Raw genomic sequence first — 14,272 nt, forward strand, 5'->3', positions numbered from 1 at the left:
TAAAATATATAATGACAAATTATTAAATAAAGCAGAACTGTACAACAACAACAACAACAACATGAAGAGTCAGAATCTCATATGGACAGAAGTTACTCCAAGCCACCAAGTTAAGATAATCAAATCCCAGTCAGATAACTTTTTTACCCCTCCAGTCATTAATATCGCTGACAGTGACATACAACTACACAGCTCAACACAAACATTACAGGAAAAGAACATTTAATGTGAAGTGTGATGAGTGGATGATCAGTATGGTTGTATGAATTCAGGTTTCACACATGCAACATGAGAGGCTGTTCTTACTGGGTCTAATCATGCACGTACAATAAACTTATTGCCTATCTCCAATGTACTCGATAAGGTTTAGTTTCAGTGTAGTTTGTCTGTCCACTTCCCCACCCTTGTTCTGTTGTTTCAGATTAGTCACAAGCTTAGTTACATTACAAACCAAATCTGATTCAAATACACCATGTAAACAAAAACTGTTGCTGCAAAGTCTCTGACTTTCCAGCATATGGTTTGTACCTGTTGCTATGGAAAACATTAGCTGACAAAGAAAGGGCCATTTTTATTCAGTTTTACTTTCCACTGCCTGCAACTGAGCGATTTCTTTTTTAATGTTAAATGTACTGAATATGGCGTTGAGTTCATAGCATCTACTACAGTGTCTACATTAACACTGATTCAAATAAAAATATTTATGAGATCTGTAGGAGTTTTATTTTTCTTCTGTGGGATGGGGTTTGCAGAGCAGAAAACAAGATTGATCTTTTTCTTGGGTTTTCAACATCTCGTGGTCATGTATTTCTCGGTGTATGGAGTTTGATCACAGATGCCATTCACATCAGATGACAAAGAGAAAAACCTCTGAACTGAAATAAAGTGTTAAAAATGAATTATAATACCACCTTTTATCACATTGTGGAAGCTAACTCCCTACACTGAAGAAGCTCATGAAATGTGGTTGAAAGCTTAAGGGAAATTTAAGGGTTTTTTTTGGCAAACTATAACAAAATGATGTTATTTTGCCACATTATTGCAAACTGCATAGTGACGCAAAGTTGACAGCTTCAGAAAATATTAAAGTGAACCTGGACCTAAGATTTGTTATTGATTTATTTTTGATCAAACTGTTGTTCATTTACTTTCAAATAACTCTAATCTACACCTGCCTTGGGGTTGAAGTTTTCAAAGCCATAAAAATAAAATATGTTAAACTGTGTGATGGGTCTCCATCGATTTTACAGATTACGACAAAATAAAACTAAATATGCAGCACTCTAGCAGCTAATGGCCATCTTCAACTCAACTTACAACTAAATCTTCCATTAATTCTGAGTTACAGATGTTTCACACACACAAGTAGAAGCATTGTCGTACAGGAAGGCTCGGCTCTCCTGTGACCAAAGGGAACAATACAGGGATTGGCAGGTTGCCGTGACCCAGCACAAACAACAGGACATGCTAAGTATAAATGAATTAATGATGAACATGACACTGCCAAGTCAATTCAAGCTGCCGCAGACCCAGAACAGGAAGAGTGATGGTTCAACAGTTTAAACCACCCTGGAGAAACGGATTCCTTAAAATACCAAATGTAGCTGTGCTGTGAACCTGGGACCTCGCCCTTTCCACTGTGGAACTCTGAAGTACTGAAACTAGTCAGCTATTTCCATAAAACAAACACTTTCCCACATGTCGTGCGAAGAGAAAAAACTACTGTAGTAGTGCTACTGTTGAGTGTCAAGTACCAAAAGTTCATTATACAAAATGACACATTTCATAATAATGTATTTCACATTATTGTATTATAATTACTGATTCATTATTGTGTTCGCCACATTAATGTTGCAGCTGGTGAAAGTGGAGCTATTGTTACCTACTTACATCATGTACATAGGCAATTTAAATTGCTGCTGCATAGCTTGTGAATTTCCCACTGAGGATCATTTGAGTCTTATGATTATACTGTATTTTGTTTTATTAATCTCATTCTGAAAATGAACTAAAGCTATCAAATAAATTTAGTTGAGTAAAAAGTTTGATATTTGTCTCTAAAATGTAGTGAATCAGAGGAGACGCTGAAGTCAATCCCAGCTGACATTGGGTGAGGGACGGGGAACACCCTGGGCAGGCCGCCGATCTATCAGAGTTGGTATATAGAGATAGACAACCAACACCGAGTTTTAGTGTTTTTCAGCTGTGTGAAAGCTTTCTCTCCATTTCCACACATCCTAGGCTTTCCTCCTGGTATCCGGGTAAAAGGTAAACTGTGTAAGAGTGCAATATGACCTGTCTCACAGCAGAGGTCACGGCCAAGCAGAGCGTTAAGTTAGGGGATGGAGGGTGCCACTGAAGGCTCATGTGAGTAAACAGATCTCTGGACTGAAACAGAGGTTAATACCTGCTTTATAACAGGATGACAAAAAAAAAGTCAACCAAGCTTTTAATTTCCAAAACAGATCAGAGGACAGCAAATTATTTATATTACATGTAATTAAACAAAAATAAACTGAGTTTAAGGCGAATTTAGACAAACTGTCACTTGTCGGTACTTTGTTTAATTTCTGTTCATTTGAAATAAGGTTTTAGTCTAAACTTTTAAAAGATAAAATTGCTGTTTTAATAAACTCTGCTATTTGTTTTACTGGTATGACTGGCAAAGATCAGAGTCGAGAGTCCTGTAAAGTTCAGGCTGAGTTTAGGTGAACCTGAAGCTCCTCACAGGAACATGGAACTATAACCCAGAGGAGTAAGACAAACAGAGTCTCACTTCCGCTTCTGTTGAGACATGATGATGTAAGGGCAAGACGTCGCATCGAGAGGTTTCATGTAAAAGTGCACCGAGCAGTTTTCCTGACAATAACACAACCTCTGGCCTAAAACAGCCTGCAGTTCAATTGAATGGGGAACAGAAACATAACATTCGGCTGCCTATTCAGCAGTGGACCCAAGCTGTATACTGACAACTATTCAAGTCTGAACAAAACAGCCAAAAGTTGTACGATACTTTTTAATGTGCAGTAGAGAATTTAACTGACAGATTGAACACACTTAACGTTGAAATCTTCTTATAAAGGATGATGAACCTGAAGTATCATTCAGGAAATGACTTAATCTTATACCTGAGGTGTAAAAATAACTAAGTATATTCATTCAGGTATTGTACTTAATTTTGAGGTATCTGTACTTTACTTGAGTATTTTCATTTTCTGCTACTTCTTTCTTTGACTCCACTACATTTCAGAGAAAAATATTGTTCTTTGTACTCATCACATTTATTGGATAGCTTTGGTTACTAGTTACTTTTCAGAGCTTTAGTTACTAGTTACTTTTCAGTTCAATCATAAGACCTTATTGATCCTCGGTGGGAAATTCACAGCTACCCAGCAGTATGCAAAGTACTTCAACTTATAAGCATATTAGGTGTCTTTTACTTTTGATACTTTGAGTATATATTTATATTAATACTTCTGTACTTTTATTTAAGTAATATTTTGAATGCAGGATCTGTACTTGTAACAAAGTATTTCTACACTGTGGTATTGCTACTGAGTACTGTACTTACACCACTGTATAAAAATATACATATTCAGTGTTTTTTCCATGAAACCTCATTAACAGTCATAAAAACAACAACAGTCTTCACAGACAACACACAGCCGACCTCTGACACACATACCTACACCTCTGTTTCTCTCTGATCAGAGAGTGGATGTCTTGGGGAAACAGCGCTACTTTCTAGGTTAAAGTGCACGCCAGAGAATGGCATAGTGGGAAAAAAGCAAGAGGTCCTGAAGAGAGGAGGAACATGAGGATACAGATGCTGTGTGTGTGGAATCTGGGTAAAAGGTCAGTGCGATGGAAGCGAATGGATGGATCATCAACCTTTGTATTTTGTATAATAGCTGCTTTTAAAGAATCCCTGATGACCTTAACATACACAAAGCTGTATACGAGTGTTACCTTTCACACACTTTTCTCTTCTACCACATGTACTATACACCCTTCCTTAGATGTTAGAAAACACAGGAGCTATGCCAGGACTGAAGATATAGTTTTGCAGAAAATACCATCTACTGTTTGAAATATAAGAATGAACAAAAGTAATAAATAAATATACAAAAACAAAGTAAAATGAAGTGTTGCTGATGATTTTTGTCTGTTGGTTAACAACTAATAAGTAAAAAAAAAAAACTACTGATACCAGTGACTGGAATATAAAATGTTGTATTTCTAATTTCTGACTTATAGAACAAGTTTAAATCCATCAAATTCTGAAAAACAGTGCAAAGTTAAGCTAATGTTAGATGAGAAGATCACATCTGTATGTTAAATGTGACGCTACAGCCAGCAGTCATTCCCATTAACATGCTATCTCTTCGTTTAATCTGCACAAAATCTACAGAGTAAAAATTTTAAGATGTTTTATGGGGCGTTATGTGCCAGACTATTTCTTGAAATAGTTCTGGAAAATGCAAACTAATATAAATGACAACTATTAAAAAAAACTGAATTATGTAATTTAGGAAACTGCACAATCATCTATAGACAGAACAGAAGAGATGCTAATTTTAGGTTTTCTGGTTTGACCTTCCTCATCTGTCGTCTCTGTGATTTTCTTCTATTTATTATTTGACATTACTGACTGTTACATCACAAACACTGGTAATTAAAGATCAAGATTTATGTTAAAAATCATTTCTAATCCAGCCGCAGCATTTCTGGATGTTTCTGTCGCTCTGATCTCAGTTTCCCGGAATGCTGGTCTCGCCCTCCAGCTGTGCGCGTCTGATCCAAAACAGACCCGGGGATTACTTTATGTTCATGAGAGGCTGATGCAACGTACGGGACACGTGACAATGCTCTCACCCTTCACACACTAACCCACTAGAGCCTAACACGACTTTCCACCCCAACCCCCCCAACATTCTGAGGAATCTCATGTACTGTACATGTGCAGATCTGATGGGACACATTCTGTTGTAATCTGCCCTCGGGTTCATATACAATTCAGGAATGTTTCCAAATGTGTCAGGAGATGCCAACTGTCTTAACTTCCTAATATACAGTAAGTGTGAAATGTGTTGCAATTTATAATCTGCAGATAACAACATACAGTCTGATGTGTAGGGACGTTTTTATTCCATTAGATATTTGCCAGTCAGGGTCATCCACCTCTGATAATGGAGGTTCCTTCAGATTACCAGAGGACAGTCAATGTTTCTGAGCTAGCATTAGCCTGCATTTGTAAAACCCAAACCAAGGTGAGAGGAAATGAGGAAAAATGGCGCTAGTAACAGTGGCTCTTCATCTTTAGATGGAGAATTGCTGTTGATTCTACAACAAGAATCTGTAGGTAAAATACTGGAAAGATTCTCATTGCAGAATTCACCTAATAACACATCTCAGTCTGAAGATGCAGTGAGAAAAAAACCTGCTCATCATCAGTCACATACTGTATATGAAGGAATATAAAGATATTGCTGCTCATTTTCAATTTTGGCCCAAAAATAAGCCGAAGGCAGTGTTAAAAAATATTGAAATGACCAAAGGAACTTTAAAAAAAATGTGTCAAAACTACCTCATTCAATAACTGGATATATGTTCATCATATACTAACTTTTCAATTTTAGTTTTTTAGATTTTGTGTTGACCAAAAATGAGTAAATGGTAATGGTAAATGGTCTTATACTTGTATAGCGCCTTTCTATGCTTTTACAGCACACTCAAAGCGCTTTCACACTATTTGGCCATTCACCCATTCGCACTCCCAAACACACACACATTCACACACCAGTGACATCACTGGGAGCAACTGGGGGTTCAGTGTCTTGCTCAAGGACACCTCGACATGTTGACTGGACAAGCCGGGAATCGAACCGCTAATCCTCCGGTTAGGAAACGACCTGCTCTACCTCCTGAGCCGCAGCCGCCCCCCAAATGTACAAATCAGTGATTTTTATACAAACGCTCAGATCCTCCAGTGCCCGCTGATAACAAAGTAAAGTAACAAAGGACATTTATATTTTCATTTTCTGCTACCTTATACTTCAACTTCACTACATTTCAGAGGAAAATATTGTACTTTTTAGTCTGATACAATTATCTGATATCTTTTATTTAAGTAAAGAATCTGAGTACTTCTTCCACCACTATTCCTTCCACCTTGCACAAAACAGCTGTTACTGTATCGTGCCCCGTCATAAAAGCTATTGTGTCCAAGCACGACCTCATCTACAGGTCGAACACTGTGTTCTAATACAGCTGAGCAAGTAGGAAAAGCTGCCTCGTCCAGCACATTCTGCACAGAGCTCCAGACACAATGCTCTGCCTCACGTCAGCTGAGAACAGAAGAGTCTGAGGGTACGTGCAGAACAGCAGCCTGCAGCACACATACGTGCACTGTCGTGTTCCCAGTCCAGTCTCGTTATGTAATGAAAATAAAAAGTTCCCTGATATCTTCAGGGTAATGTTTGTGAGCAGGCATCAATAGCATGGCAATTGATTTTATAAAAGAACAAAGTCCTGATGCTATTTAAGGAACACAAACCTTCATCAGGTGCCCAGGTTCATATTTCAGGCATCTGTCAACATTTGTTTTACCTTCTACCTATTTCTACCTGTCTCTCTGTGGTGAAATGCTCTCTAAATAATGTTCCTCTTTGGCTGTCTGGTTCCATTTTGACCTATTATTTATACGTAAAAGTTTTAAAACCACCTGTTCTGGACTTTCTAGTTTATGTTTGTGTGCGGATAAACAATAGACAACTGAAGAGGGGTTTGAGTTTTCTTTCAGTTTTAGTTTCTAACAGCAGAGCCATTAATATTCTGTTTATCACCATGGCAATAGGGTGGTACTGACTAGAGCCAAACAATAACCACACTGACCTATTTGTTGTCATCCAGTTGTCAGCATGGCTTGTGGCATACAGTCTATGGTACAACCCTTCAGAGCTGAATAATTAAGGGTTAAAGGGAAATCTGTAAGTCCCCCTTTTAATTTTATCAATTACAATTACAATTTTTTTTAACATGCTTTAGAAGAACAAGTAAAACATTCTTTTAAAATGCTTTTGCTCACTGAATATACCAAAGCCCTGGTTTGCCAGAATGTACTGTACAGTATGTGTGGTTTTCACAGGACATCTATATCTCATCAGTACAACACGTGCCTTGTGTCTGGGTGTGTGTGTGTGTATGTGTGTGTGAGCAAGTGACTGTTGTCAGGAATGTGTGTGTATAAGGCCTGAGGGTTGACCTTTCCCCTACTTCTCACACAGACTCCTGCATCTCTCAATGCACCATAGCATTTATGACTCACGCTGACGGCACACAGCAACCAGTCTGCTTCACTCACTGAGATCAACAACAATAAACAGCCATTAGTTTTAGTTTTACAGCTCAAAGCTACACAATTTGACAGATTCAGGTCATCATGCCATTATTTAGGATTGTACATCATTTCACCATTTTCCTGATTTTTTTCCCCGGGAAGCTGCATTTTACCTGCATTTCCACACAGAATTTTACAAAACTAGACAAATATTTTTGTACTGGGTGAAATCTGTTTAAATGAGCTGCCCAAATAAACATTAACTATGGGAAACACAGACGATAAAGGGAAAAGGTGCATCTATTATGTTGGGATGTAAAAGTAATATTTTAATGGCTGAAAAATACATAAACTTCACTATCTATAATGAATCAACAGGAGGTAAACAGCAGACAAATTAATAATGAAGATAATCCTTAATTAACACTTAATTGAATATTAAGTATTTCATTAGCAACTACTGCACAAGGAGTAAAGCTTGACGTGAATGTGTTGGCTCATGGCCTCCTGCAGCTGGGCCAGGGTCTGAAGGAGCACGTGGACAAGACCAAAATTATACAGAAAATTTGTCTTTTCCTTTTTAGCAACAACAAAAAACTACAAACTGTATCAATGGAACAAAAATCTGATGCCAAGTTCAGTCAAAGCTTTGAAAACAAAACAGTGTCCATGTCATATCCCTATCTCACTGAGTGTTTAATGAGTAATTAAGACCTTTCATTGCATCGTGGTCCAAGTTGTCTCCTCAGAAGGCTATGAAACACTTTCCACGCCTGCACCACACCCCACATACTCCCATCAAGCTCTAGCAGCCAATCAGAGGAGACCTCTGCTGCAGCAGTGTGCTATAAAAACCTCACAATGCCTTTCAGTAGCACACAGCAGAGAGCGAGACATCAGAACCAGCATTCATATCTAAAGAGACCACAGACTCAGAGACTCAACGATGAAGATGCCAAAGCTTCTCATCCTCCTCTTGATCATTTTGGTGCATGCAGGTGCCAGTTTCCCCACTGAGAGAAGAGCTGGGCCATCCCGAGACAAACACGCATCCTGGGATGACGTGAATGTGTTGGCTCATGGCCTGCTGCAGCTGGGCCAGGGTCTGAAGGAGCACGTGGACAAGACCAAAGCCCAGATGAGAGACATCAACACCAAACTGAAGACCTTTAACAGCACAGTGGCTGAGCTGAAGAGGAAGCAGCAGGAGCAAGATGAAGCTCTGAAGGCCAGAGGAGAAGAGGGGGAGGAGAGAGTGAAGATGGCTGCAGAGCTGGCTGAGGAGGTGAGGGTGAAGATGGAGGAGGTGAAGAAGCAGAGCGAGGACATGCACTCCAGGATGGACAGGCTGGAGGAAGTGCTCACTGAGCCGACACTGGATGGCAGCAACAGCAATCACTCAGGAGACCCATTTATCCAGGTGAGAGAACAATACTGTCATGCTGTGATCTCAGTGTAGAGGAGGAAATTAATCTATTTATCTAGCTGTTCTGAAGCCAAATTGGATCTAAAAAAAAGATCGAACAACTTTTTCAACCACCAGTTGATTCCACAGCTTACAAACACCAATTGTACTTTATCAACAAAACTTTTGAATCTACAGTAAATACCTCCATCCTCATCCAATGATGCTCTGAAGCTGATAAGATGGTACATTTCCCTGCTGTTTTCAGCGGCTGCTGGCAGCTCAGAACAGACGCATTGACCAGCTGGTGGAGAAAATCAAGCAACAACAAGACAAACTGGAGAAGCAGAGTCTGCACCTGCAATCACTGCAGAGCAAGGTGAGTTAAACTACATCCACTTTTATATCTAGTACAGTTCAGCTCTGTTGTACTTCAAATGACTGGGCACCTGTGGCTGGAGGCTACCATCTAACCTCAAGATGACCTTATTTTTGTGGGTTTGGAGGCAGCGATAGAGGGATGTTAATGCTGCTCTGTGATTCCTTCAGGTTGCACATAAAAGAGTGAAATCACACCAACGGAGAGATGAAGGGATGGCACTGAGGGGAGAGGCAGAGCAGAGTAAAACCACATCAGGTAAAAAAAAACAAAAAAAAAAAAAAAATTTGATGCCTTGAAGTGGAAACAAGTTGCTATGAGGGCAGGGAAAAAATGAGTGAGAAAATTGAGAAGATTTGAAGAGGTTTCACCTTGTGTGACCTGGGGAAATGTTATTCAATTTCCATCAGCTATTCCATTAGCTGCTGTAAGTTTACCTTTGCACCTGAATTTATAAGACCTGACTTGCTGGCAGAGCAGTTCACTGACAGTCCAAAGATCAGAGAAAATGAGGACAGCAGCTTTACAAAAGCTTTGCTGTTAGAATGTTTAAACACATTTCCAACTGTACTGATTTCAATTTGCTAAATGACAGCTGTCAATCCAAGCTGAGCCACGGTGTGAATAAAACCACTGATCTGACGAGTTTTCTGTGCTCTGGTTTTTCACAGGTTTCACCAGAGACTGTCATGATCTGTTTTTACAAGGGCAGCGAGCGAATGGCATCTACACGATCCAACCAGTGAGCTCCCAGCCCTTCAATGTTCTCTGTGAAATGGCTTCAGGTGAGTCATACAGGAGCTATGTGTCTACAGTTCTTTGGTTTTACTTACGAAACAACACTTGCACTGCTGGAAGCAGAACTAAGAAAATACACAGATCCCAGCAGTTTAAATCACGGTGTCAGCCTCCTGATGAGGTTAAACTGGCTCAAAGCAAATTTAAACACTGGATTGATCAATAACAACACAGGACCTAGATATATTATGTACCTTAAACGAAAGAAACATTTGCCCAAATCAATGTTAAATGATGGGCTCATAAATTTAAAGAAGTTCACCAGCAGTATTTTTTTCCTTAAATCTCGATTTGTATGAAACATTCCAAGCATCTGTAGCTCACTCTTTTCTTGCTGCTCTCTCTACAGAAGGTGGATGGACCATCATTCAGAAACGTCAAGATGGATCCCAAAACTTCAATAAGCTGTGGGGGAGCTATAAGAATGGCTTCGGCAGCCTGAATGGTGAGAACAGTTTACTCAGCATGTTCAGTTTAGTGCATCACTAAACCTCAGTCACAAAAATTTACCTAAATCTTCCTCGTTCTTCAGGTGAGTTTTGGTTGGGCTTGGAGAACATCCACTCTCTGTCCAAACAAGGCCAGTACATCCTGCAGGTGGAGCTCTCGGATCAGGAGGGAGAGCAGCAGGCAGCTCGCTACCAGTTCCAGGTGGAGGGAGAGGAGAAGATGTTTGCTCTGCACTTGAAGCAGGACTCTTCATCTACTGTTCTGGAGGAAATCATGAACACTGGAGCCTCCGGTCTTCCCTTCTCCACAGCCGACAGAGATAACGACCTCGTTGCTGACATCAACTGTGCAGAGCTGCTCTCTGGTACGACTGCTTCCCGTTGTTTAAGGATCATTTCACCCAAATCACAAAACCGTTCCACAAATCACTGTACTGTTAAGATTATTTCCATGTAAAAATGAAACTAAACGTTGTGGCAATCTTTAACATGGACACCTTTTGTTGCAGGTGGTTGGTGGTTTAGTAGCTGTGGTGAGTCAAACCTCAATGGCAGATATCCCAGAAGGCCGAGCCATATCAGGAGACAGCAGTACAGCAGAAAAGCAATGTTTTGGACATCCACAAAGGGACAAAACAACTCTCTGAAGACCACACTGCTGAAGATCGCACCCGCAACAATAAAGCACTAAGCTTGTATTCAGTATGTCTCAGAAGGACTGAGCAGAGGACCACAGTTACCCAAAGCCAGAGACAATGAGAATGTGTTAACTTAAATGTTGAATTACAAAATATTTCTTTGCTATGCCATGTGATAACTCTTGTTTGAGTGGACGGCTTCAGTCATATTGACAGTTGTAAAATTATTCCCTTCATAGGGGGTTGACGTCTTAATCTTATTTTATAGAACCTTCTGCAGGTGTTTACTTTGTACAGTTTCTTACTTTCAACATTTATACACTTTAAACATTTTGTATTTCATTTGCATGAAAATGTTTGAAAGTTAAATTTATTTTGCCTTGAAGGTGTCACAATGTATGAACGCACGAACTCGAGTCACAATAAAATTTACTTGTTAAAGAGAAAACTGCTGTTTTACATTTCAATTCATTTAAACAAAAACTAACAAACATGAACTTTGATTCAAAAATGAATATTGCATGACTGACTTGTGAGATATTAGCTAATCTTATAAACTGAAGTGGATCGTTGAACAATTAGTTCAGCTTAAACAAAGGACAGCCTGTCCAATAACAAGTGAACCATAAATGCATATTTACTGGGGTTTACATGGAGAAGTTCCTTTAATGGAAATTCACCTGGAATTCAATAATACACAACACACTTAACTGATTAGTACCAAACTAAACGGTTCTTCCCTGGTAACCTTCAAGAAAAAGATCTGTAAAATAAAACTACCAATTAAACAAAATATTGTTGTATGTGAACTGAGAAGGTGGATGTGGTTGACATGTGACATTAATTAGCAGAATTTAAATTAAAGGCTCTCTGTGCGCCCAGTAATTTTTTTTTTATGTACTGTAATTTGTATTCACATTTAGTGAACTGCACAGTATTAACCAGGATTTCTTCAGAAACACTGCGCCCTGCTGGGAAAACGATAAACAATCCGGCTGCCCTGCTCAATGAAGTAACATCAGCAAGCTCTCGTGTCTATTAAAAAGCTACAGTACACTGTAGTGTATAAATGCAGTACATTTATTTCTGTGTCAGAGTTCAAAAGGGTGGAAAACAACTACCTCTCTATCTCTGACACACAAGCGTTGAAAGCCTTCTGAACAGGATTTCTCTTTTTGCCAAATATGAAATCACTATGTTGTCTACAAGTTCTTGTGTTATACCTTAAGTGTCAGTTGATTACAGCACATAAGAACAGGATAAAACTCTTTTAGGTCACACCTACAAAGTGAAACTTCCTGTCCAATGGGACAAGTTTGTACCTTAGTGTTCAGGCTGGGTTCTGACAGAAATTTAGAAATTATGTTTGGGTCGGTTTCAGACACAGAGATCAAACTTTAGGCTAAATGGCTGGAGCACTCAAATGTCTGCTTCAGTTAATGATAAGGGGGAAACCACCATACAAACTCAACAGTGTTGAGTTCAGACATTATATACTATAAGCTTGTGGGGTCCGGGTCGGGGTCGGACGCCACACTCTCAGGCAAGGGTCGGGTTTGGACAGAAATACTTTGCCCGATCCATGTTCCTCTAGGTAGTATAAACTGTAAAGCCCTTGGAGCTAGATTTATGGCTACATAAATAAAACTTTGTTTTGTCTGTGTTGAGTAACAAAATATTTGCATTTAGTTTTTGAATCTAGCTTAATGATTGAGATAGATGAAACTGGCTTTATGATCAAATTTTATCACTTTGTGTTTATTCTCCTTGTGCAAAAATACAACAAAAAGCCTAAATCAATGTTTCAATTGCTTAAACACCTAAAAGTGTATACATTTTTAAGCTCATTTCTCAGGAAATTAACACTGAAATTTTTGCAGAAAATGATACATTTCATTAGATTATGACTTTGAAAAAGTCTTCACTTCAGTTTATTTCTTCAGTATGTGAGAGTAACTTTAACCTTGTAACAGTCACATCGGCTCATCTTACAAATGTCATCAGACACAAATGTAATAAGGCTTTATTGTTATAGGTCCTCAGACAGATTCCCTGATATATACTCTATGAGCAGGTGGTCTTAAGCTCTTGCAAGGCACCTCAGAGTGCCAACAGTTGTCAAACATTATCAAATAGTTTAATTTGTTGGCAGCAAGTCAAATATGTAATAAGTGCAAAAGTCTTGAGCAGCAGAAGGAAAAGAAGCTCCCAAAGCAGGCGACTGAGAGACACGGCAATAGGTGGCTACATACTGTACATCTACCACTTATGAATACATAAGAATCAATAAAAGTTTTTAATAACGCAGTAAAAATGCATTATGTATCTTTTCTCCTGTAGATCTGCCAAAGTGTGGTCACTGCAGAAAAGCTGACAATAATAGCACAGTCTCAAAGCAAATAGACGACGGAGTATGCGACAAACGGGATTAAGAGTGAGTGTGTATGCTCTTACAGAGCTTCACTTTGGCCAACTTCACTCCAGTGTTTATTCATGGAAAAAAGAAACTGATAACTTTGTCACTTGGCTCCAGGAACCACAAAGCGACTTTCTTAAAAAAAATAAAATAAATAAAAAGAATGGTACAAAAGCTGGCAGGTCCAATTCTCAGTGTTTTTACTGCTGTTAAAATGCATTAAGACACATTCTTTAACAGGCATCTGCTTTATTTCTTCCACTGTTTGCTTCCACTAGAATGTCAGAAAACTTTGGGTTTTTTGTTTTTTTATGGGCAAATTACGCCATCTGATTGTTTTGAGGCAGTTTTGTCTTAAAATGCTCAGCACACTTATTTAGGCTAATTACACTGACATCTGAATATTAATTTATAAATGCAAAAATACTGCAACACCACGAAGTCAGACAGACGACTCTTGAGGTGCAATGAGGTTTGGCATAGCTTGCATTCAGCATATAATAAAATCAAGTGAAAGAGAAGGCAGTGCAGGTTTAAATAAATGAAGGAATTTGAAAGGAAGAAACAAGGAGAGAAGGGTCGGAAGCGAGGAAGAGAGGGTCTATGTGTAGAAAGCCTTATCAGAGGTTCTGCTGGAGGAAATGCAGAAGCATAATCTCATAATGTTCTCCAGACTCGGGACATCGGATGCTGTGCCGCTCATTGGGATAAACCTGGAGAAACAGACAACGCCATTGGTCCGTGTGTGATCCGGACATTTCACATTTCCTGTCTATTAAGTATCCACACACCACTGCACTACAGGATAAAAGACTTTATTTTTTCAGCTTTTTCCCTTCACTCCTTTC

General features: G+C 39.1%; 2 protein-coding genes across 2 annotated transcripts in view; one reads left to right on the plus strand and one right to left on the minus strand.

Annotated features, from left to right (window-relative positions):
- The first annotated feature begins 8,227 nt into the window (after positions 1-8,227).
- Positions 8,228-11,449, plus strand: LOC109966867 (angiopoietin-related protein 4-like). The gene is made up of 7 exons (XM_020612074.1): positions 8,228-8,759; positions 9,013-9,123; positions 9,294-9,381; positions 9,795-9,908; positions 10,271-10,366; positions 10,454-10,735; positions 10,880-11,449. The coding sequence occupies exons 1-7, from the start codon at positions 8,286-8,288 to the stop codon at positions 11,059-11,061; spliced, it is 1,347 nt and encodes a 448-aa protein (XP_020467730.1). The 5' UTR covers positions 8,228-8,285; the 3' UTR covers positions 11,062-11,449.
- A 2,271-nt stretch (positions 11,450-13,720) lies between these two features.
- LOC109966873 (dipeptidyl peptidase 9-like) overlaps positions 13,721-14,272 on the minus strand; it is a 15,525-nt gene continuing 14,973 nt past the window's right edge. The window contains exon 22 of the mRNA XM_020612081.1: positions 13,721-14,137. Coding sequence (XP_020467737.1) covers positions 14,045-14,137 — 93 coding nt within the window. The 3' untranslated portion in view covers positions 13,721-14,044. The remainder of the gene's footprint in view (positions 14,138-14,272) is intronic.

Source organism: Monopterus albus, unplaced genomic scaffold (assembly GCF_001952655.1).
Source record: "Monopterus albus unplaced genomic scaffold, M_albus_1.0 scaffold120.1, whole genome shotgun sequence".
NCBI classification, from domain to species: domain Eukaryota; kingdom Metazoa; phylum Chordata; class Actinopteri; order Synbranchiformes; family Synbranchidae; genus Monopterus; species Monopterus albus.

Excerpts from the sequence above, each read along its gene's own strand:
- LOC109966867 (XM_020612074.1), top strand. The coding sequence starts at position 8,286 with ATGAAGATGCCAAAGCTTCTCATCCTCCTCTTGATCATTTTGGTGCAT. Across the intron at positions 9,909-10,270 it reads TCTCTGTGAAATGGCTTCAG|AAGGTGGATGGACCATCATT; the intron begins GTGAGTCATACA and ends CTCTCTCTACAG. Across the intron at positions 10,367-10,453 it reads TGGCTTCGGCAGCCTGAATG|GTGAGTTTTGGTTGGGCTTG; the intron begins GTGAGAACAGTT and ends CTCGTTCTTCAG.